The sequence below is a fragment of the Dermacentor variabilis genome, chromosome 9 (genome assembly GCF_050947875.1).
Source record: "Dermacentor variabilis isolate Ectoservices chromosome 9, ASM5094787v1, whole genome shotgun sequence".
Lineage (NCBI taxonomy): Eukaryota > Metazoa > Arthropoda > Arachnida > Ixodida > Ixodidae > Dermacentor > Dermacentor variabilis.
The window spans coordinates 14,901,833-14,925,820 of NC_134576.1; the positions used below are offsets into that span (position 1 = coordinate 14,901,833).

General features: G+C 43.8%; 1 protein-coding gene across 2 annotated transcripts in view; it reads left to right on the plus strand.

The window, feature by feature from the left end:
- Positions 1–4,549: 4,549 nt before the first annotated feature.
- LOC142558622 (uncharacterized) overlaps positions 4,550–23,988 on the plus strand; it is a 55,686-nt gene continuing 36,247 nt past the window's right edge. Inside the window, exons 1-2 of one of the 2 annotated variants that reach the window (XM_075670797.1) lie at positions 4,550–4,764; positions 16,602–16,852. In XM_075670797.1, the coding sequence (XP_075526912.1) occupies positions 4,731–4,764; positions 16,602–16,852 (285 nt within the window). In that variant the 5' untranslated portion in view covers positions 4,550–4,730. The remainder of the gene's footprint in view (positions 4,765–16,601; positions 16,853–23,988) is intronic. The other variant, XM_075670798.1, reaches the window with a different exon arrangement.

Sequence of the window (23,988 nt, forward strand, 5' to 3'; positions counted from 1 at the left end):
TAACATGGTGAAAGTTGGAGATAAGGGAAAGAAGAAAGAAAAGTGCATGCTTATTATGCATTTCCTAGACAGGCAAGTCGCAATATTTTCGGAATGCTCCCATGCAGCACGGTCAACGATTTGTTCAAGTACCAGAAATGAGAAGCTCTTTGACGACACAAAGGCCTGGTGGGGAGCAACAATGCCTCCAAGTTTCGTGCTCGTGCCATCTTCATCTGTGTGTGGAATATTTAGTGGTGATCTCCCCCTCAGCAGTCATGGTTAACACAATCTGGAATGAGGTAGAGGTAGAGTGGGGCTGCAATGTTCTGTGCATGAGAGCGGGGATTGCCCTCCCTTCGGACCACCACTAGCCCTTGTCATGCTTTCGCATTCAAGCTTTCGCTTTCATCCATGTCTCTCTTTCAGAGCCCACCTCCTGAAACTTTCTGTTCCATTGGAAAGGGGGCAATGGGAAGGAGGCTTCAACTTCCGTCCCCGGGCTATGCCAATACACATTATGTAGTCCGGTGCTGTAGCATTGTACGCAGTGAATTGAATGAAAAAAGGCAAAGAACACACATATGCAGAACAAAGCACATATTGAACAATCAAAGAGTACCCATGCCAACAAACAAGGTTCATGAATTGCTCACAGCATACAAACATGCATCAAGAAAAAAGTAAAAAAAGAATATAGCATTGCTGAGGCCAAGTTCTGAAGTGAACATTGATTGTTCTGGAGGTGTCGAATGAAATTACACAGTTCAAGTTTGCTGGATTGCTCTGTTGCAAACAGCCCTGTATCTGTGTGTACTTTTTTCTCTTCTTTTTTGCACTGAATTGGGATCAAAACAAGAAACTTTCCAGTTGGCTTAGCCTTCACACTGAACCTCAAAATTTAAGGGACCACGGCGTCTAAGAAAAATGCTGCACGTCTCCACAGCCTGGTATTTGCAGCCTGCACTGTAGCCATGCAAATGACACAATCTGCTGGCTACAGTTGCAGACTTTCAGGCAGTTTGGAATTTTCCTAGATCCCGCAGTCTGTAGAAGCTTTTGTTGAGGATAGCTTGGGCATGGCCGAGCAGAATGAAAAGGCCGCATACGGAATGTCTTCTCAGTGTGCCCTACCGCCATAGTTGCGTGCACTGCACTTCACGAACCCTTCTTCCACAAATGCGTGCAAGAAGGAATTGCTTGCAAAACTCCGTCACTCCTCTGTATATTTAACTAAGCTCCGGGACCACCTGCTTAAAAAAAATTTTCTTGTGTCATTGTGGAATGTCCTTGAAATGCAGCAATTGCATAAGCATTAATTTCTTGAATTCAAGATGGAGTGTTGATTGGAGGAATGTTCTGGAAGTGTTTATGTGCACAAAATTACCATAAAAGAATAATATAAGTCTAGTATTGATTCAGCATTTAACCTTAGTGTCCATCTAAGTGAACATAAAAAAGGGTTAGATAAGGTTGAATGGCTAAATCGTTTTTAAATTTTCGTGGCGTATGTTCAAACGTTTAACAAAATATAGGGTATAAGGAACTGGTGGATATACCTGATTAGTATTCTTCAAATTTCATCATGAACAATAATTGCAAATCAAATTTTAGTAAATGAAAATTTTCTGAAAATAGGTACAAGAAAAAAAGTCGCGGCCAGTCTGCTCCCGTGAAGTTCACCGAAGCTGTGTTCGGCCCGCAGTGCGGGGCAGCCGGCGAAACACCGATCCCTGGACGTGCGCCCATGGTGTCGTGTTTTCAAGCTGATACACGACACAAATACATGTTTCAATGCAGTTTACAAAACCTTCATTTGTTACTTTAAAATGACTGCTATAACTGCTTTGTGGTCACTATGATACACATTGGTGTTTTCTGTTCTTATTTGAGAAATGTTTGTGGCCAAAGTCAACTTGATGCATGACCCATTGGTTGACTTGGATTGTTAAAGTAACCAAGGCTGAGGCCTTCCACAAAGCTGGTGAATACCATATTTACTCGCATAATCATTTCACTTTTTTGTCAGAAAAGTGGACACAAAATCACGGGTCCAATCATTCAGCGGGTTAAATTTCCCGCGAAAAGAAAAAAAAGTTTTTTTTTCCTCCCGCATTTGCTGTGGGAAACCAAAACAAAAAATGGCGGCTGGCGGAGCCAGCCAAACGCACTGAACGCGATCTTTTTTATCTTCTCGTGAGTACATTACGTGCATTGAAACAGTTTCTTCCATATCAGTAATGAATAATATCGTTAATATTGGCAAGTTTGTGGCAATTACTTAGCCATGTTCACTTTGAGGGGACAGAAGCAGATGGGTGCGCTTAGCTGCCAGTGACATTGAAACACATGGCCGACATGCTACGGAAACTGCGGCATCTGTCTTCACTACTATCCTAACACGGCACGTTTCCGCTAAGGGTGGGTGAATATCTTGGCTGTGTTACAAGCGTCGGCGAGCGTATGAATAGGGTACACTTTTAGCGTATCAGTGTAAACGTGGCTACTATCGTTGCCGCTCGCGATTTGTTGCGTGCCCACAAGTGCAGATGAGAAGAATCAAAAGGCACCTTTTTCTGTCGTTGTTGACCACAACCATTATAAAGCCTACACAGAATAAAGGCACTTTTTAGTCATGGAAGTGCAGAAAGTGATGAAGGTAATGAAATGAGGCATCTACTTAAGAACGTTTGGTGCGTGCAGAGCGCTTGGTTTGTCTTAGAGTCGTTCGTGTAGCATTTGACAGATGGTAAGCGCGATCATTATTAGCTAGACTTGGCACACGACATATCGCTGTGGCAAGTTCGGGGTGCGATCATCACACGAGAAATAAAAAATTGAATTTTGACGACAAAATTCAGGGGTGCGATCATTACGCGGGTGCGATCATTATGAGAGTAAATATGGTAATATAAGTCTAGCATTGATTCAGCTTTTGTTCCCAGTTTTCAGATGTCTAGGTTAAAGTCTGCAACGACTGCTGGCAGAGGATTGGCGGCAACGCACGTTGATCAACATGGAAGTGCGTGCACCTCGTCAGTCGTGTGGTTTGGCGGCGTTATTTATTTATGTCTGTTTCGTATTGACACAAAAGCTGTGCTGTAGACGTGCACTTCCTCTGCCTTACCGGGCTGCTGGGATTATTGGCCCACCTGGGTTTTCTGTCGACGCAATGGATGTGGAAATACCTCGGGATTCTAGTCATAAACAGCTTCGCTGTAAAATGTTTAGTTCAAAGATTTATAACTATACTGTGGCAATTAGCTAGCCAAGATCTGGCAGCGCTCGGTGATCCAAGTAGCTTGCATCAGTTGAAAACCTCCCGTCAATTTTTGGTGCAGCTGAAAGGGGATATAATTGAAGCTGAAGGCTTAACTTGCACACTTTCTTATTGGGGCTGTCATTGATGCAGAGTAATGCAGAATTTTCAGCCTTGCCCCCCCCCCCCCCTTCGTGTAACATACTGAGAGGCCAAGCTCAGTGTGTGCCTCTGCGAAAGCATACAGGTGTTGCCATCGTGACACCCAGCTCTTTTTAGTTCGGACACGCTATTTCGTCTGTCACTGTCTGTCGTGTCAGTGGACACCTGGCATAGCACACGTCTGCTTTTGGTTTTCACTGACATGTATGTACGAAGGGTGTCCACTGGATTCCGGTTAATTCTTAATGAGATGCAAGCACAAGAACAACATTGTCTGCACAGTGCAGATGTGGACAGGCGTCCTCTAGGAATTTGTCGTAGCACAGCATTGACGCTGGTGTCATGCCACCTGAAACCAGGTTTCCACCAGAACTGCAGCATTGACAACAAAAGTAGCCCTGCCTATATAAACCACAATAGCAGGGAGCTCCTAATATCTAGAAGCTGAGAGGAAATTTCGGAAATTGTGAAGCATTGCAAATTTTAAAAACTGCTTGCTGCATACTTCTCATCAGTTTACTCTCACGAGTGCCGGCCAGCAAGTGTGGTCTTCATCAAACACGTTGCTTGTGTCATCAAATGACTTCACTGTGGGCAAGACTGTGTGGTCCATAAACATTGCACAACTGCCTCTGCTGAAATCAGCTGCTTAACACGCAAAACCTTTGGCTTTGCGTCCAGTGGCAGCTGTGTCTCATTTTGTATCGTGCACTGAAAACCTCTTGCACGAATTTGTACCTGTGTGAGCGTGTGCTGACCAGATAACTAGCACCATCATGTGGCTATCTCGAAAACTGGAACAGTTCTTGCGTCTTGTCAGTGATGCTGTAGCTCGGGCAGAGGCCTTGTTTTAGTCCCTGGTAGTGAACAACTACGATATGCAGCAGTGACAAAGAAGAACTATAGGAACCGAGGAGTAAGATTTACTACTATATCAATTTTTACTACTTGCTACTAGGTCAATCTCTTGCCTCGAAGTGAAAAATAAAATAATTGAAATGCGTTTATTTTCGTAATGGCTTTGCAGTGAATTGACTGCGCTGTCCCGAGTGGCGAGCACACAAAGTGTACACTCACAACGCCCACGAAAATACATGTCACGCGAGTTGCACGCTGGTGCAGTTTTTCTTGCCGATATTGCACGCCTTCTTCAGAAACTCCAAACTGGTGCTGAGCGGCCATGTCGGCAAAGTCTCCACGACTATCTTGAGCCCCGCCGAGCACTGTCCCCGTATGTTGCTACTCGTTGCTCACCAGACAAAAAGCAAACGAGCGTGGTGCGGGGACAACAGAGGAGCACCAACACTGCACTGACTCGGTCCGATCCAGGATGGACAAGCATCGCCTGCCGTGTGTTACACAAGGTACACGTGCAGTGTTTGTGGCATTTTGGTTGATGGAAAACTATCAGATGGCATCAAATCATGAGCTATCAAATTTTCTAATGTAGCCCACTTCTATGATTTTGCTCACGAGCTGTGCTTTGCCAGGACTTCACAGCTCAAAACAAAGGCAGGCAGCCGCTTTCACGATGCATTGTGCACCTTATTGCTGTGCTCTTGTAGACGAACATTGAGGCAGCTGCCGGTTTGTCTTACGTGTGTCTTCTCACAGGACAGTGGTATTAAGTATACTACGGCTGTGACACGGGACACAAAGCGCGTTTTGTGTTTCACAGCACATCCACCACAGCTGGCTGCAATAGCATTCACAAGCTTGCAAAGCCTGGGTAGTGTTTCTGGAGAGGAAAAAAATGTGCTAGCCAATCCTTTTCAGCTGGTGTTGTGTAGATGCGGAAGCACAGCAACCAAGTCATTTTGAACAGACCAGGCTTAGCTTGTTCACCACCACATTTGATCTGCTTCGGAAGCTTTTCTGATACAGCAACTACTAATGCGTTTGGGTAATCTGTGCTTAATAGCAATCGACCTGAGCTTCGAAACTTGGTTGCATAAAGTGCGAGTGTGACCTTCCAAGAGTGCTGACAAGGCTCACATTTATAATGGTCCTTTTCACAAATTGAGTGTACCAATTGGAAGGGGCTTTTCACTTCGCTTAACGTGCTAGCACAAATCTCTGCTCGAAAGGCACAGCTCCAAAAAATGTTAAGGAATTGGTAGAAAGTTCGTGTGAGAAACCAGTTTGAGCTGGTTGCCTCTGAGCACGCTTGAGGAACATGTGCAGCTGTTGGAATTCATGCACAAGCTTTCTGCCAGTCATGCTGACACCAAGTGAGATAACCTACCTAAGCCAGTTGAAACGTGCGTTTGCGTTGTGAACTGTTAACGCGTGGCAAGTGATACGTTCATTATTAGGTGTGGGATAAGATGCATTGCTTGCTTCTGTTCCTTCTCTCTGCTCATGTTTCTGTACTATGCGTCATCAACAAGCTTGTTGGAAATCGGCGCCATGTGTGTCTTTGTCTTGTCCCCGTCTTTTGCACTGCGCTTGTGTTGCAATGAATTGATTACATGCCAAAGGCTCTACCTTTGCCAAAATAAACAAATCACGCACGAGGTTAGTCAGAAGAGTGCACAGAAAAAAGCCAGCAATTACATTTGCATAGGGATGCAGCTTGAGCTATGCGTCTGCTATCATGCACACTGTATTTCTCCAGACAACTACTATATACACTGCTATATAGGACAAAGGGTCATTTCAGCCTGCTTTTTTTTTTTCTTTGAAGTTTCTTGCCTTATATTCCAGTTTATTGAGTACATAAAACTAGGGGTGTGCAAATGCGGAGTAGTAGATATTGAATTGAATGTTGAATAAAATCAAGAAAGAAAAGCTGAATATTGAATATCTGAAAATTTCGTGCAGGAAACACAGTGCTGCCCATGCTCGGGAGGCTGATCACATTGCTTGACTGCAATTTCACCAGTTACAGGGCGCTCCACTCTTATTCATCTAAACGCCAAATTAGTACGCCTGCACTGATAACTCTGTATACGAAGGTCTGGAAAATATTTTTTGTTGATGGAACGGCTGTCTGGTAGCTTTAAGTGCGTTTTCCCTCTGAAGCTGAAGAAATGGCCAAGTTGTCCTAAACACCAATGTGGTTTTCAGTTTAACAATGGGCCATACTGTGCTTAATGGCAATCTTCTATTGATTAGAAAGTTTTGCTGTACAGTTTTCTTCTGAAGAGCGGGAGGGCTTTTCCATCTTTCTGGCAGGAGGCTTTTGTGGTTCATCGTGAGCTCGTTAATAAAGGCCAATTTGCGCGACAGACAAAAGTGTGGAATGTGTCTTGTCACTCTGCACCGCTACGTGTGGCCATCGGTGCCAATGGTAGAGATGTCGCAAATCGGAAGGCCCGTGGCAAGTTTGCACGTGCTGTGTGCCACCCCCTTGCTGTTTCATCTTTGTCCATCTGCCATCCGTGTACATGCATCTACAGTGGGGGATCAGTGTGTTGTTACATGATACTGTAGAGCCCGCCATGCAAGTCCAAAGCTAGCCTTGCGACTAGCTGCTAGAAGCTAAGAAAAAGAGGCCACTGTGTGCCTGCGAACGGCGTTTAGAACTAGGGGCCACCACATGTTATTTTGCAATGATGGCAGCTCTGAATGTGCAATAGTCGTCCCGATCGCTTGCTTTAGTTAGCGAAGCAATTTGTCAGCTTTCTGACGATCATGCGACCACTGGGAATATGACTTAAGATTCGGAAGCCGTCACTTTAGTTGCGGACACCTGATGGCATCAGGCCCAACAGGCTAGACACTGTAGCCAATGGTGTGACCGTGATGAAAATTTGCCATCGGCCTATGTGAGACCGGGCTGCAAACTGTCGTGGAAAGCTTGTCACTAGTATGTTCCCATGGGTGGCTCATCAGTGGTTGGTCACGCGTACGGGTTAGACTGACGGCTGTTGAAGTGGCATTCGGGTCTGTGGTTGACCAGCCAGCAACTACTGCGAGCAAGTGTCCCATGTTCATCTGGGTGCTCGTATGTGGGTAGAAAGATCGGTACCGCGCAAATATGCATGTGTGAGCACTGAACTTGCCTGTGCGATTTGATTAGTGTGCCTAATGCCTAATTTCATAATAATAATCAGTGTGCCTAGTGCCTAATTTGATCATTGTGGTGGCTAATGGACCTGATCTTTGCACATGCTTCCGTGCTTTTCACATGTGCTGCTTTTTGTTCCTCCTGTTTGTGTTTAAATATTCCAATTGGTCCAGTTTGCCTGGTTGAATCTTGTACCACTAGAAAGTGGGCGCCATGGCAACGCTGGGCTTGCCCCCGCATACCACGGCTCGGTCATGTACCGAAAGTAACGATATTCAAAAAATCGAATATTAGATATTAGATTTGCTAATCAAATTACGCGAACATTCACTGTTCAATTTGAAATAGAATAATCGAGTATTCATATACCCCACATAAAACCAATAGACAACGAAGCCAGGAAAAACATTAGAAAAATTAATGTTTTAATTAAAAGTGTAGACAAGGTTGTGCTATGACATATTTCAAGGATGGTTCACATATTGAGAAGTAGCATATGCGTCATCACTCCATGTGACAATACGCAGGCATCTTTTTCCACGTTAGTGCCTCATTTAGAAATTATTTGGAACTTTGTCACTGGTTCTAGTACCTGCTATTTTTATTTAAAGTGGGCCTTCCAGTGTGGCTAGACCTGTTCTATAATTCCATGCGAGCAATATTTTTTGCTTTTGTTGCTGTGTGTTGGTGCCTTTATTTACTATTGTTTCCGTCTGGCTAAGCTGCATGGTGTGTGTTTTTTGCATGCATTGTTAAGCGTTTCTCACATGGCTGTCAAGGCGGCTAGCTTCTGAGGTGTTGTTGAGGTAGCGTTTCACGCCACTTGGCGATCCAGCGGAAGTTATTAAGTTAAACTAGACTTGTGTATTACGCCTCTGGAATGCCAAATTATCAATGTTACCATCACCAGAACCCTGGTAATAAAGAAAAAAAAGCCCTGTACTCTGGAACAGCCTTGCAGCAGGTAAGTTTCATTTGGCTTTAGCACAAGGAGTATCTTGCGAGAGGAAATATTGTCATCCACCTGAACGAAGCCACCAAAGAAACCCATATGGGTTTCCGGACCTTTATGGGTCCCAGACCGGTCCTCAACTGCAAAGCTTTCTTTCTGATGAAGCTGTGTTTATTTCCTTTGTGGCATCGATACATGTTTGAGTATATGACAGTTTTTCCTTTCGTCAACCTTCCTCCACCTTGTGGGGTTCTGCGAAACTGCTTTGCCAATGAGTGCTTTAATATTGCTCAAGTCAAACACTACTAACCATAATGCCAGAAGGTGATTGACATAGTTACGATGTGAAAATCAATCTAGAAAAGTGCCCTGAATAGCTTGAAGCACGGGTTCAACTCAGTGGCTTGTTAGCTGCAGGAAATTGTAGCCGAGCAGAAGGAGATTTCAGTGTACAAATAGGATTTGTTTCCTCTTCCTTGAATTTTGAGTCAAGCATGCTGTGCGATCCCTGGAAAGCTCTGGTCTTAAAGTTCTTTTATGACACAAGGGCTGGTGATTGCATAGAAAAATGATTCATGATGATGACCGTGTTGTTCTAGATGTGACTGTGTATTGATGATAGCTGTGGTGCTGTCCAGAAGGTTGTCCCCACTTGGTTACTGTATTAGAAAAGAGGATGAACGACTGATAGTACAGGCAGTAGAGCGAGCAATGCTGAGGGATGTGGGAAGGGACGTGTTGGCGGGGATGTGCGAGGCACGTAGTCAAACATATTGGCTAGTAATGAACCTCTTTCTGGCTAAGTGAACGTGATGTCAGTAAGACACCAATCCAAACTAACTTACTGTTGTGTGTTCTTTTAAAGTTCACAACTAAATGAAGCACAGCTTCTTTTGCATGCAGCTGCAACTCAGAGGGAGCGGATGTACATATCATTGAAATCTATCTTTCAAATTACCACTATTCAGTTGTGAGCGAATGTGTGTACTGTATTTGCTTGCATAATTTTCGTATTACCACATTGGCCATCAAAATTAGAATTTTTTTTTCTTTTCTCGTAATATTTTAACCCTCGAATTGCTGCCGCGACTATCGTCTGCTTGTTGCAGCCGGTGATGGCACGTTGCAGCCAAGTACGTTGTCACTGTGCGCAACCGTAATTGAACCGCAAGTCGCAAGGTTTTCACTATTTCTTGAAGTTTCTGAGTTCCGTGTAAACAGCTAATGCCACAATTGTTTGTGTTACTTTTCCATAGGTTCCTATGGAAGCTGCGTGGCTGGCTTCAAGCTGAAGGCTGCTGTTGACATTGGCGACGCGACCATAACAACACAGTGGAAGAACACATGAACATGTCTGAGTGAGGTTGCTGCACCTACAATTTTTTGTGGGTCATGGTTTGGCAAATAGCACGGATCATTATGTTAATGTCTGAATGATGCATGCAATAGCTAGAATAATGTTCTAATGATTGTTTGGGACCAAAATATTGTTTAACCCTTTGAGGGTCGAATTATTTTGAAAAAAACTTTCTCAGGTGGTCAAATTACTTTATTGCGGGTCTTGCATGTACAAAATGTATAAGGTTGGGAATAAAGGGTAAAAAATAATTAAGAACAGTATTTTGGTGTTGGCATCACTCAGAACTGCAACATGTTCAATAGTATTTCTGAGCGTGGTACTCCTTGAAACACGGGTCTACGCACAGCGCCTTATCGCAGTCTGCACACCTAAAATGCGTGTCTGTTCTCTTGGAGCGGGGAATTGTGTTTGTGCACACATGACGTGTCTGTGTGCGGCTGCCTTGGGCAGAGGTCTGAGGCACCCTCTCGCGTAAGCGCGTTGCCGCGGCAAGCGAGAATACCTCGTGAGCGGTGGTGATAAACAAGCTAAAGAGCTGTGCCAATCAAGATAGAAATCAACTTTCGCCGCCCCTGCGAGAGCGTGGCGACAAAGAGAAAAACCACGTTTCGCGCGCCTCCGTTGCGACGACGCGGTGGAACTGAAACCGTGAAAGCGCGTTGCCACTGAGAGCGAGAATACCTCGCAAACGGCGCTGATAAGCAAGTTAAGAGCAGCGTCAATCAAGATAGAAATCAACTTCCACCGCCCTGCAAGAGAGTGCCGACAAAGAAAAAAATGACGTTTCGCGCGCCTCCGTTGCGATCACGCGGCGAAACCGAAACCGCCAAAGGGGCGTTGCCGCAGTTTGAGCAATGCGCTGAAGCTAGCAATCAGCTCTATTTATCTCCCCAAGAAGGTAGCACCAATTTCAAACGCATCTTGTAAGTGCTAAGAGGTGGAAGCACCTCCCGGTGAGCACGCATCGTCATTGTGGCCCGAAATTTCAAACGGAGGGTCGGAACCGTACCTGTACGGCAAAAGACCTTGCGGGACAGAAAACTGCCGCTGTGCATGTACGGCAAAAACCTTCAGAGGGCTAAAAGTATGCAGAAACTCCACTGGAGTTGTCTAAGTATGCGTGAGCATACCACAAAATTTCGAGTTTCCCATCCCCAAATTTAGGTTGGCCCACTCAACAATTTCAAGTTGACCCACCTCCCAAATTTCAGGTTGGCCCACTTCCAAATTTCAAGTTGGCCCATCCCTACTATAAACTTCCCCAGGCATTTTCTGTGTAGCCCTAGTGTACCTATGGGTATTATCGCTGATCAATTTTTTTTTTTTTTGCATTCAATTGTTCCTTACTGCTGTAAAGCTACCAAACATCTACATGTACATTTTAATAGTTATTAAATATCTTTGCAAATTGCGCATTTTTGCCCGGATACAAGGCATGACACTGTTCGTGTGATGGGCTACAGTAGCAGACGACGGGACTCCCCCAAGCAGTGCAGCGCTCCTTCTGCCATCCGAGGGAGGAAGCCCCATCTGGGTTTACACGGTCGGCTCGCTCGGCAGACGGGCGGTGCTGTTCAGACTGTTCTTCCTCTGTGCCTAGCAGTACTGGCTGCAAATAGGTGCTTTTGCAATTCCTGCTACTAGTATACGCTCTCTGCTCTTATAGCAAATATAAATGTTGCTGGCTAGTAATACTTTGTGTGAGCTTTCCTGGGTGGGCACGAAAGTGGTTAATTTAGCCGCTTCACTTTTCTTCTTTAGCACCTGGTATCTTGTGTTAGAATATGTTTCCCACATATTTCTTGCACCCTCCCTCACCCCCCCCTCCCCCCGCCTTTGCGGCTTTGCAGCAATTTTCTGTGAAAAAAGTGCGAGACTTATGCAAATAAACACTTGGATTGCTGTTTGCTGGGTAACTTTATGCTGGCCATACTTTTTAAGTGCAAACTCATCTTTAGAAACATGCTTTGCTATGCTAAGAATTTCGTTTATCTGCTGTGCGAAACAAGGACTCCTTTTTTTTGGGGGGGGGGGAACCTTGTGGACATGGTATTTGCCCCCCCCCCTCCCTGCCCCGGGGATCTGTGGTTCTTTATTAACATCCCGCTTCAATGGTTCTGATAGTCGACTGACCATAAGGCCTTCTTTTATGAAACTTGCTGCATTCGCTGCAGTCGCGTGTTGTTCTATAAATATCTTTTTTGCTTTTCTGAATATCGGCCATGCAAAAGTAACACGGTGGATAGGTGGGCGAGGTGGTGCAGCATTGTCGAAAAGTTGGCACGAGGGCTACACACGTTCTGCGCTTTCACTCTGCACGCGTGTGCGCAGTGCGTGTTCCTTTTCCTAATCTGCTGTCTTTCCTGTGCTCTTAAGGTTTTCTAATAATAATGATACGCAAGTAGCTTAATGTTTGCAGTTGAATGAGTGCATTTAGTTCTGTTAGCAACTCTTCCTTATTTCTTTTTTTCTTTTGTTGACATTTGTAGTACAAAACTCCTGCAGATGATCAGTATTGCCAGAAATGGAGGCGATGCAGTGACAAAAAAAGAAATGGGTGAGAAATGTTGAGGCTTTGTCTGTTGCCCAATTCATTCATAATTTGTTTAGCGCATAACGACAGACACAAGAAAGGCGACCCAGGACAAGGCGCTACTCTCAACTGGCATCATTTTATTTCGTCACTCTCTTATAGAACAGCAGAAGCTAGAGGAGCATGCGCAGTGAGTGCCCATGTGCAGGAACCACCAACACCCGATCACCAGGGCACACTCGTACGACAGAATCTTTGAATTCTGTCTATAAAGCTGTCTATAAAGGAGTGACACAATAAAATGATGCCAGTTGAGAGTAGCGCCTTTCTTGGGGGGGGTCGTCTTTCTTGTGTCCGTCGTTTTGCGCTAAACAAAGTATTTATGGATTCGCACCAGCCAGCCTGCCAGCGCATTGTGCTGAACCCAATTCATCCACACAAGCACTTGCTCCTTACTTGTTTACCCACCTTGTATGTGAAATGTTGATGCTTAAAGTGCTCTGAAATGTGAATTTGCTGCTACAAAGTTAAGTTTTAATTCAAGAAAGGTGCTGTAATATATGTCTCTGTGAATGCTGCCGGCATTTATATAATTCAGACACTAATTGAAAGCATCACTTTGTGTAAACGTAGCAAAAAGATCTTAAAAGGGTTCAAGCATCATTTCTCGATCTGTGTGACCAAGGGGGTAAAGTGCAGATGTCTAGATGTGGACACATTTATAGTGGACAAAGTTCTTTCACACTTTATTTAGGGTACCTTCAGTACCAATAAGTATCAGAGCGGGTAGTGGGTTACAAATCATCAGAAAAGTTAGAAGAAACAAAAAGCAAGAAAATTTTAAACCTATAACGATAGTCGGTATATGTAAGCCAAGGCATTTTCGAAAAGGTGATGCTTCTCTAATGTTTATTTGTGTAGGAAGGCAATTATGCTGTTAATTCAAATGACCGTGGTAAGCATGACTAAATATAGTTATTTACAGAAAATTCCTTTGTCTTTTTATTCATAGTACAAGTGAAATAAACATAACCCGGAGGTCAAAAGCGTGGCAGTTTGGGCGAGCTGGTATGTCATAACTGTTTAATTTAAGGCTAGTAGCGCCGCTCAGGACGAGCGAAAAAGGAAAGAGGTAGGGGTAATCAAAGGGAGCGGAAACAGGCGCCCTGAGCGGCGCTACTAGCCTTAAACAGTTATAACCCGGAAGCAATACTATAAACTGACTGAAGAGGTGAGGAGAATGGAATATTGCATTGAAAATGCTGAAACCAAACCATGGGATGCAAGGGAGGATTCGGGTTGATTTCATGGCAGATATACTCTCAGTTCTATCATTTGAATGAACAGTTATTTTCAAACATTTATGGTCCGGCCACTTCTAGCCATTTTCACTATTATCAGTCACTCAGTCAATCTTTAGTTTATTTCTGCTCCTATCAGCAATCATGACTTGGATATTAAGCTGAGGCAGCATACCCTAGCGTAAAACAAATAAGCATTTTGAAATATATTGGAAGTTGACTTGGAAGATTATGCAGGAGCTTGATATTTGATTAGTTGGCAATACATCATGAAAAAGATTAACGCCCACAAACTGAATAATGTGCTCGACTGTCTTGCCCCCACCAATGTTTGTGAAGGACTTAGTTCTGTCTAGAGAAGGACCTAATGCTTGTGATGCACATTTTTGAGAGTTTTTTTCTACCATTTTTTACACTTGGCTTACAATAACTGCAGCGTGCAAAAATGCTAAGCCTACCTCATTTACAGTGCAGTGTGACTGGGACGAAGTCGTCAAACACAAAAACACAGGACAAGCTTGCTGTGTTTTTGTGTTCACGTGACTTTGTCCTAGCCTTGCTGCGCTCTACTAAGCAAGTAATGGGAGCCAACTTGGCTAAATCTCAAGTGTTGGTTATCTGGCACCATTCGCACTGCTGTCCCAGAGTTGCAGAGCATCGGGGGTTTGGGGTTTTTGGGCGATCGTTCAGGTGAGCCTTGGTATGCTCCTAATTAATAGAATAATTGTGCCTGTGTTCGCCATGTCTTTTTGCTTCAGCTCGTTCTATTCCTCTCACCCTGTCATCCAACATCACTTTCCAGGCCTCTCCCGTCGGTCACTCCTGTGCTGCACCAGCTGACCCCAGCTTTGCGGCACCTGTGATGGCCTCATTTCATTGCATCGTGTAGTCTGCTCTGCTACCCTCCTCCTCTTGTTTCTGTGGCTCTAATGGCTAGCGTAGGGCAGCTCTGTTTTGTGCCTGTGAAAGGAAAGCAGCTGAAAGGTGCCCACCAGGAAGACTGCCAAGGATGGGCGTGCAGTACTCGCTGGTTGATTTGTTCAAAGGAAACGTGGCAGACCACACGGGCTGGCTGCGCCTGTTACCTTTTTGAAAAGAATATAAGGTGACCAACACCATCGTTGTCATTCAGGTGTTATTCAGGCGCGATATCGTAGCTGAGAAAAAAATTACATTTGCTGGATAATTAAACTGTTCCATTTTCTTGTTGATTTGTGGGTAAAGGATTCGTAGAAGAAAGTGTTTCTCCTGCATTTTATATCATTATATTCAAGTGATGTGTGCTTATTTTCTTTTTATTTTCTTGTTTTTTGGGCAGATGGACATAATGTGTGTGAATACACAAAGCTTGTTTACTCTGAAAGTGTGAAAATGTGTTTTGTTAGATCTTATGTCACAAGAAAGCTGCAAGGTTGTTTGAACAGTACAAGCCCTGTCAAGCCTTCGTGGCTTTTTTTTCTTTGCCTCCAGCATGTGTATTTTTTCTTTCTGTATTTATGCTGAAAAAAGAAATGTGATGATGCCTGTGCTGCCCTCTTGTGGTAGGTGGTCGAGGTGCGGCATACCAGAAGGGAACGGTCGAGTTTATGATGACAGGATCCTGTACTAGGTCTAATCGGCTGCAGTTCAGTTGTAGAAAAAGTAGCTGTGATCTAAATATAGTGTGGTTGGTCCCTGTTCCAAGTTTGCTTGTGTGCGGAGCCTAAGATAATTGCTAACAAAGTACATAGATATATCCCACAAGAAGTGTGTGTTCAGTAACAAAAATTGTGTAGCATGCCTCGCCCTTTGTGTCCGTAGAAGTTTTATGAACTTTAAAAGTTCACAGGCTGGCAGGTATGCCGAAACAAGTGCGTAAAGATTGAAAGATTGCTTGTATAGTTGGGAAGATGGAACCATAGCTGCACCTGCTGAGTGACAAGGTGCGCTGTGCGGCAGAGTGCTGGCATGTGGCTATCCCGTGTGTTGCGCCTGTCCATGTGAATGCGTTTGCCATCAAACGTGCCAACATAACTCGTTCACCATTTCGGGTGTTTTACAGGTGATGTCCTCATTGATTTCACGAAGCCGTGGCACATGGAAGCACAGAGGAAGATGTGCTTTAACCATGGACTTACGAATGTGGTGTTGTGTTTACGACAGTCGCATCGTTCTTTATTTTTGTGGACTCCTCCGAGAGGAACAGTCTCATATTTCGTGCCTGTCGGTAGTTGCTGGCTTTGAAACGCAAGTGTCTCGGGTGGGAAAGTAAGCGAGCATTCATCTCCGCCTGCCAGTTGTTTCGGTTATTTTGTTGCCCAGATGTCTGTCGTTACTACGAACGAGAGTTGTGCTTTTTCTTCTTGGGACAAGGCTCTGTCAAACCAAGACATCGCCTCCATTGCAAATGGGAGTCGTACTGGATCGGTCACTATCGGGGAAGCCACCTTTGGGGGATTGGCAAAGCCAGCGTGCATCACACAAACGAAACGGTGTGCTGCACGATATGTTTGGCAAAAGTGACCGATCGATAATGTGGCTCGTGTTTGCCAGTTGGATCTTGCCAAAATGTGTGCATGTTGTTTTGATCGAGCTAGCTTCGTTATCTGTGGGTGCAATAATTGCTGGTTGGCAGTAATTTATTCCGATGGTTCAATATTGCGGAGTTGCTGCTTAAGTCCTCCGAGTTTCGATTCTTGATATGCTACCGTGTTCTGTGTTGAAATTTTTAATTTTCTATTTTTCATGCTTGCTCCCAATTTGGGGGGCTTTTATCTGTTTATGAAAGTGGTGATAATCAGCTGCTGAAAACAAGGCATTGTTGTATGCACTTCCATAACTTTAAGTGCAAGCTTTACTTGTGCAGAGCTCGCACGTAGTGAGCTGCCTGCATTAGCTGCCTTGTAGCTGTGCATGTAGGGCTGCAGTAAGATCAAATTGTGACATGGTGCTTTTGATTGTCTCTGTTGCGTAATCAGATGCCCAACCTCGAAATTAATTAGTGCGAGATAAGGTGCTGCGAGTGCCACGGTGAATCGGTCGTGCTTGCCCTCGATGCATGTAGGGGCCGCAGAGGATGTGCCGCCGGACGACTTCCCGTGGCAAAAGGTGTCGGTGAGCCTGCAGGGTGTGGCCGACTTGGGGGAGCCTTTCGCCGGAGAGCCTCCTTGCGCTGTGCCACGTGCGGGCGAGCCCGTCTGCCCGGTCTGCTACCGTGAATTCAAGATGCGCTGCCACATGGTGGTCCACATGCGCAGTGTCCACAACATGAACCCGACCACCATCCTGCACATGCCCTACCGCCGAAATCAGCAGGTACCTGTGCTCTGCTTCCTGCGTGCGGTACCGTCGATCCGGGACAGATGAAACTCCAAGGACGTCGCAAAGTAGATAGTACGAATGATAAAACATTCCTATCTGAAGCTTACCTGAAAGCTTCGCACAACTCTGACAGTTTCCTAAAATTGCGAAAAGCGGGAATTTACCGATTTGCTTCTTCAAGCCCGTGTCGACCGCACAAAAGTGTATGTACTTCTTTGTACACTGATGACGCAAGTCATTCGCAACGTGGAGTCGCCTTTGACACGGTGACTGCAGCATTAATGCCAAAAGCCTGCATTGCCAAGACACGAAACCACAGTGTGCCTCACGTGCGCTTCGGAAATACTTGTTCTGCTTTCTTATTTGCGACGGGGTCAAATCAGCCTGTATGAATATGCATTTCGTTGGTGCTCTGCGATGTGCCGTTAAATGGCCGATCGGCAGGATGGCAATGACGTCCCGTAACCGTTCGTCCTCGTTTCTCGGCCATTCTAAGTCTACCAATTCCTTTTTGCATGTCGCTCGGGGCCCCGATGCCTCTCGGTCCCTCCGACCGCTGCATTAGTTTGCCGACACGTGCCATTAGTTTTGGAAGTGACCTTCGGCTTGCAGAACACTCATCCATTCCCACTCGCGTGTGACTGTGCAAGCACGAGTGAAACTGTGTTCGGTGCAGGCATGCAAATTGCGCAGTGACGAGTCTTGCGCGCCACAACGGTCTTTCCGTGAAGAGGGCTGATGTGGGGCACATGCACTGGTTTTGTTAAAACCCAGGTACGATCTGAAAGCCCGTGCCGAGGGGAAGACGCACCTGGCAGCCACACATCTCTGGTTTGGCATCGCATGCCCAGAGGAGCTCAGTGACCACGCCAACTGTGGTCCACTCATTCCTGTGAAATTCATATCGGACTGGGATGTCCTTTGCGCTCTTGAAGCATAGTGGTGTGCTGCTCTGGCCGATTGTAAACTGTTTGCACGAGCCACGTGCCTTGTAAACGAAACTGAGACACACCCTTTTCATTTTTCTTCAATGGCATGTCAGTACTGCCTTTCAGATTAAATGTCTCGTATGATAACATCTGCCAGACGGGATCGCATCCCCGTTAGGAGAAGCACACTTGCAGGGCAACGGTACTGGATTCATTACATCTACTGTGGTGGTGATGCAGGCATAGTGCAGTGCTATGGGGTGCTTGGGATTTCCAAGGCGATTGTACAGCTGTTTGATACAGACAGCAATTCGGTTTGTCGGGGATCGACTGTATCTGTTTAACTTTGTGGTGACGTCCGTCCCGTGACAATGAAATGAGCCTCCGCCGGCTCAAGCGTTGTAGTGGCAGCGAAGACTCAAAACAGAAGCCCCTTTATTGGGCACGCTTTTGGCCAGAAAGGCAAGCAACTCTCAATTAAGTCGCAGTGATAGGGGTCGTCACTTGTTGAATATTATTTAATGGGTCCACCTGCTATTCAAACATTGCAGAGTGCTTGCATTAATTCGAGAAGCAATGGCATACTCTTTGGGATGCGGGCTCAGTCTTCTTAGACAGGCAGTAGAACTGGCAACAGCAATCGCAGTACATAAGCTAACTCTGCCGTGCACCTTGATGGCAGTGATACTTTTGTGAACACTGGCATTTAGTAAAAGGACAACATGGAGCAGTATTCCTGACCAAAACACATTGCATTGTTTCCAGCAAAGTAGAAATGTTCAATTAAAGTTGCATTCTAAAACTGGTACAGCGCAACATAGAAAGAAACGGGCAGCTGGCCAGATGAAAAAACAGGGCGCTGTTCCTTCATCTGGCCGGCTTGGCCCGTTCCTTCCTTTCTGTGTTGCGCTGCACCAGTTTTAGAATGCAATACCAGCTCACCCAATCCTCAACCCTAATCAATTAAACTTGAGTGCTAAAAGAAATTTCATCACCTCTAACTGTTTCGTTGAAAACAGTGATGTTGAAGCATAAGTGTACTGCCATTGCACTGAGATGGCTCGGAGTGTCTACCGACCTGGAAAAGCAATGGAATTCAGAAGGAGTTTTTCATTCTAGGGAGTAAAGTTGTGGAACATAACTGAATAAACTGCCCAGGGTGCAAATTCATGTCAGTTGGTTTCCTGCAAAGTTCTTAGGCTCCTTGAAGCACTGCAAGTCAGCTTTCCTACGCAATACCAATTTCCATCACTACAATGGCGGAATTGATTCATAAATTTATTTATGACATACTGCCAATCCCAATGGGGAGGGAAAAACAAAACGAGAAAGAAAAACAATTGCAAATAAAGTGTCAATACGCAGTTAGATTTTATAGAATATTGTTTGGGGTTGAGGGAGCAAAAATCATGTAGTAAAAACATTACGGACAGACATACAGCACATAAGGATCACATTCAAGAATTGTGCTGGCACAGAAGAAAAGTAGACAACATTTTAACTGTGGGTGGTACGTAAGTGATTTTCAAGTAATGTTCAGAATTTACTCAAATCGTTACTAGTTATACATTCGGGTAATCTATTCCATTCTCTAATTGCCTCTGGAAAGAAAGAATATCTGAGGCAGCTTGTGTTGAAACGGTATTCTTGTAATGTTAGTAGATGTTTGTGGCGCGATAGTCTAATTTCGCATTTAGATATAAATCTTGAGCTGTCGATCTCCAGCTGCTTATCAAGGAGTAGGAACAGCTTGTGAATTTAGCATGATTACTTAATGTAAGAGTCCAGATCTTTCAGTTAATTCTGAGGGTGAATTGAATAGACTGAATTGAATTTGTTGTAGACAAACCTAACGACTTTTCTTTGTACACCTTCCAACTTGTTAATTAAGTTGTTTGTGGTCGGGAAACAAAGTATGTTTGCATATTCTAGGATAGGTTGAATAAAGGTGCTGTAGGCTAAGAGCTTTGCTTTAGGTGGTGCAGATCGGAGTCACCTTTTAATCTAAGGCGGATGTGCAACGCAGTTCACGGGTGCCTCCCATCTAAACTCACTTGAAGTCACTAATCCAAGGTACTTGTGTTGCTTGGCTGTAGTTGCGGGTCACCAGTAGGAAAAATGTTTTGTATTTTGTTTATTTATTTACATTTATTTACATTACCCCTAAGGGCCCTCACATGAGGGTATTACATAGGGGGGGGGGGGGGGGTACAAACATGAAATATACACAAGAAGTAAAACTACATAAAATAAACATACACACAAGGAACATAAAATATATAGATATGAACAAGGGGTAAATGCACTTAGTCATGAAAACACAAGAACATTTTTACATAATATGTTAATATGTGCATATAGGCATAAGTAATATCTAATCTGCTACCACTAACCGTTTTCTTGCAACAAAGTTTGGAAAGATGGTAGGCTAACTTCAGTAGCTATGCGTGATGGTAGGTTATTCCATTCTATTATTGTGCGAGGAATAAAGGATTTTGCGTAGAGCAACGAGCGGCACATTATGCGTTTTACTTTGTTAGCGTGGTCACGGCACGGGAAAACTGCAGGGGGTGGTGAAAAGAAGTCTTCGTGAAGCGTGGAATGGTGATAAAGTTTATGAAATAAGGTTAGGCGAGCAAACTGGCGTCGACGTGATAGTGATTCCAACTTGGCACATTGTTTTAACGATGTGACGCTGGTGAAGCGTGAATAATCGGAAAAGATGAAGCGAACAGCACGGTTTTGCAAAGATTCAATATTGTTGATTATGTATGCTTGATCGGGATCCCATATGGCAGAAGCGTATTCAACTTTTGGGCGGATCAGCGTGATATAAGCAAGTTTTTTTTAAGTGAGAAGGTGCGTGCTTGAGGTTACGTTTAAGAAGACCGAGTGCTCGGTTAGCTGATGCTAAGACGGTGTTAATATGGTAATGCCAAGTTAAGTCAGACTGAAGATGAAGGCCAAGATACTTGTAAGTTGGCGCAAGTTCTACTCTAGCATTATTGAGAAAGTAGATGGTAGGAAGTCGAGTGGAATGGTTGGTAAATGACATTAGCTTGGTTTTAGATGTATTTAAAGACATTAACCACGAAGAGCACCAAGCGGTCACAGCATCAAGATCAGTTTGTAAGGAAAGTCGGTCAGCGTCATTACTAATATTACGATATATAACACAATCATCTGTGAATAATCGAATTCGAGATGAGACACATTTGGGTAGATCATTAATGAAAATTAAGAAAAGTAGGGGACCGAGGACGCTGCCCTGGGGGACTCCAGATGTTAAAGGAACAGAAGAAGAGTTACAGCCATTAGCACAGGTAAACTGTTGTCTGTTGGAGAGAAAATCTTTAATCCATGCAAGAACGTTTGGGTGAATATTTAAGTGTGTTAATTTGATTAGAAGCCTGTGATGAGGAACGCAATCAAAAGCTTTAGAGAAGTCAAGAAACACTGCGTCAACTTGGAATCCTTCGTTAAATGCGGAAAATATATCGTTAGTAAATCCGGCGAGCTGAGTGTTGCATGAATAAACCCTGCGAAAACCGTGCTGGTACTTGAAGATGATATCATGGTCTTCTAGGTAGTTGATGACTTGTGTGTGTATGACGTGCTCGAGAAGTTTACATATGTTGCTAGTTAATGAGATAGGACGATAGTTAAGTGGGACAGAGCGATCACCTGGTTTAAATATTGGTATTACTTTAGCTATTCGCCAGTCATGAGGAATAATGCCAGATGATAATGATTGGGAAAACATGGCTGATAACACCTGAAAAATGTTTAAAGAAGCGTTTTTAAGTACCTTGTTATTGAAACCAAGATGATCAGAGCTAGTAGTAGTTTTGAGGTTATTCAACAGGGCAAGAATACCCGAATCACTGATGACAATTTCTGGCATGGGAATGTTAGGCAATGGCTCTAATATAGGCGAAGAAGTTATATCTTCATTGGTGAATACTGATGAAAATGCATCGTTTAAAAGCTGCGAACACTCAGTTTCAGTGACTGGTTGTCCGTCAGCATTAATTAGTACTATATCAGGATAGAAACTCGGATTCATAATGCGCCAGAACCTATGAGAATTATTGGTTAACATAGTAGACAGGTCGTGAGTGAAGAAATTACGACGGGTTGTTTTAAGCAGGGACTGATACTCTTTATCACAATTTTTGTACTTGTTCCATGATGACAGGAGACGTGTGGTCATTGCTTGGCGGTACAAACGTTTTTTCTTATTATTAAGACGACGAAGACGATGTGTGAACCAAGGTGAATTTTTATGATGTTGGATGGTGATGATTGGCACATACTTATCAACAAGGTGAGTCAAGGTGGTTTTGAATGCCAGCCAGTTTGATTCGATTGAGCGTGATGAATACTGAGCCAGGAAGCTTTGTTTACATGTTATTCTTGGCAAAATAGATTTTCTTAAATTAAAAGTCATCTGCCATTCTGCATACCACGCTGATACTGCTATTAAGCCATTGTTGAGGACACTATGATCGGAAGGAGAGTTACTTTCTTTATAAATGATGCAGTCATCAGCAAAAAGCTTTACGTTCTGATGGATGAGTGTAAATCGTTAATAAATATGGGAGCCGGGACACTGCCCTGTGGTACTCCTGATGTAACTTCTGTTACTTCGGATTTCTGCTGATTTATTTTTACAAACTGTGTCCGGTTGGTTAAGTACAAGCCTGTAATTGGTCCTTTACATAGTGTTACATGTAATTTTTTTATTAGTCTTTGATGTGATACCCGGTCAAATGCTTTAGAAAAGTCAGTTGAGATAAGGTTTGTGTGCTTTTGTTTGTCGGTGGCCAAAGAGATATCGTGTTTTAATTCAATTAATTGCGTAACTGAGGAAAGACCTTTACGAAACCCGTGTTGAGATAGTGTCAAAATGGCGTTCCTTTTCAAAGCAAGTAGTGATATATTTAAGAATAATGTGCTCCAGTAATTTGGATATTGTGCTTGTTAATGATATTGGGCAATTGTTGGCGACATCAGCTTCACTGCCCGACTTGTAAATTGGTGTCATCTGTGCCATCTTCCACTCACAGGGCAAGGTACGTGAAGTTGATGACATGTTACAGATTATAGGCAGATATTTGGCTACCCATTCGGCGTAGTGGGCGAGAAAATCATTAGGTAGGTTATCTGGCCCTGGTTGCTTTTTGATGTTTATCTTTAGCAAAAGGTTAAAAATACCTGCTTCGTCGATCTGAAGAGGTTCTATGTAGTTGGCACTATGAATCTCAACATGCGGTGGGATGTCGTCTGTAGTGAAAACTGAGTTAAAGTAATTGTTAAATAAGTTAGCTCTGTCTCTGCTTTCTCTGCAGGGCGTTGTACTGTCTTTGCAATTTTCAGGATTTAAGTGGTTCCAAAATTTTTGTGGTGCATCACTTAGAAAATTAGGTAATGTCAAGGAAATTTTTAGCGGCGATTATTTTAGACCTCATTGAACTGATAGCTTCCACAAGGTTACATTTAGTTATAAGGTTTGTTGTTCGTTTAGAAGGTTTTGTGAGGCACTTTAAAAAATACCTTTTTATACCTTCCCACATGCATAGTAGACACGTAGGGCTATCTAATGATGTAATGCATATAGATTTAGGCCGACCACCAAGGCACCTTGTTTTACCTTGCATATGGAGCTTTTTGCAAACAAATGGAACTTTACAGTTTTCTTCGACGCGAACTGCTAAACCTTTGATAGTTTAAATATTTCTCAGCTGTACTATGTTGACTAGGCTACCAGTATATATTTTATATGTGACTTCCAGGTTTTTTACGTTCCGAGAAAAACTTACTTTGCAATTTTACACGCTTTTGTTAGTGCCAGAACCAATTGAAGTATTGAAATATTTATAAAATTGGGAATTTTTGCAGTCACATTGCATCTTTTAGTTGCCATAAACGCAATTTGAAGGAGTGGATAATGCAATGTGTCTTAGAGAAAAAATGTTGCTTGATGCCGTCTAGCTCAGCTTTGCAGGAAAAACAAATTGTCTTCAAAATTCTACAAAATTTTTGGCAAGGAAAAATAAACATGGAGGATGAGTTTTGAACTCTAACAAACATGTGGAAATTTTTGCAGCTGTATCTGTGATGGTCGAAAAAACGCTGGTTGATTTGGCGTGGAATGACCCTCAATGTGATGAAGTGTAGCTCCATCACACCCGCCGTGGT